The sequence below is a fragment of the Plasmopara halstedii genome, assembly GCF_900000015.1.
Source record: "Plasmopara halstedii genome assembly, contig: Scaffold_110, whole genome shotgun sequence".
In the NCBI taxonomy this organism is placed as follows: domain Eukaryota; phylum Oomycota; class Peronosporomycetes; order Peronosporales; family Peronosporaceae; genus Plasmopara; species Plasmopara halstedii.
This window is the reverse complement of record NW_020187031.1, coordinates 1,275,255-1,275,773: the sequence shown is the minus strand read 5'-3', so window position 1 is coordinate 1,275,773 and position 519 is coordinate 1,275,255. Positions and strand designations below refer to the sequence as shown.

Here is a 519-nt window from a genome sequence, read left to right as displayed (position 1 = left end):
GAGGTCGCGTCCAGTGGCGTCCAGTGCCAGATACAAATCCACCCGTGCGTATGCTGACGGCCGATATTGCGTTGTTGCATGATGAAAGTTATCTCAAAATATCGAAAGAGTTTGCTGCAGACCAGTCCGCGTTGGACGACGCGTTCTCTCGTGCCTGGTACAAACTTACGTCGCGTGACATGGGTCCTGTTTCTCGGTGCCGGGGTAATGACGTTCCTCCGGCTCAGCCATTTCAGAACCCGTTGCCACCTACGCCCGCAATTCTTCCAAATTTTGAAGCAGTTCGTGCAGACATTCGAAACCTGCTTCATAAGTCGATGGGAAATCTTGAGAGTGATAAAAGCAGTGACGGCGCAGCGTACAATGGTGGTCTGTTCGTGCATGCAGCTTGGCAGTGCGCTTCGACATTTCGCATCACAGACTATGCCGGGGGGTGTAACGGCGCCAAAATCCGCTTTGCACCACAAAAAGACTGGCCAATAAACGCTGGTGTAGACAAGATCATCGCTGTGCTGGAGT

The 519-nt window shown here is 52.4% G+C and overlaps 1 protein-coding gene across 1 annotated transcript in view; it reads left to right on the top strand.

Moving 5' to 3' along the window:
* Nucleotides 1-50: 50 nt before the first annotated feature.
* The window catches only part of PHALS_00267 (catalase peroxidase hpi), a gene marked incomplete at both ends in the record, with an annotated part of 537 nt that continues 68 nt past the window's right edge, over nt 51-519 (top strand). Inside the window, one exon of the mRNA XM_024729791.1 lies at nt 51-517. Coding sequence (XP_024572312.1) covers nt 51-517 — 467 coding nt within the window. The remainder of the gene's footprint in view (nt 518-519) is intronic.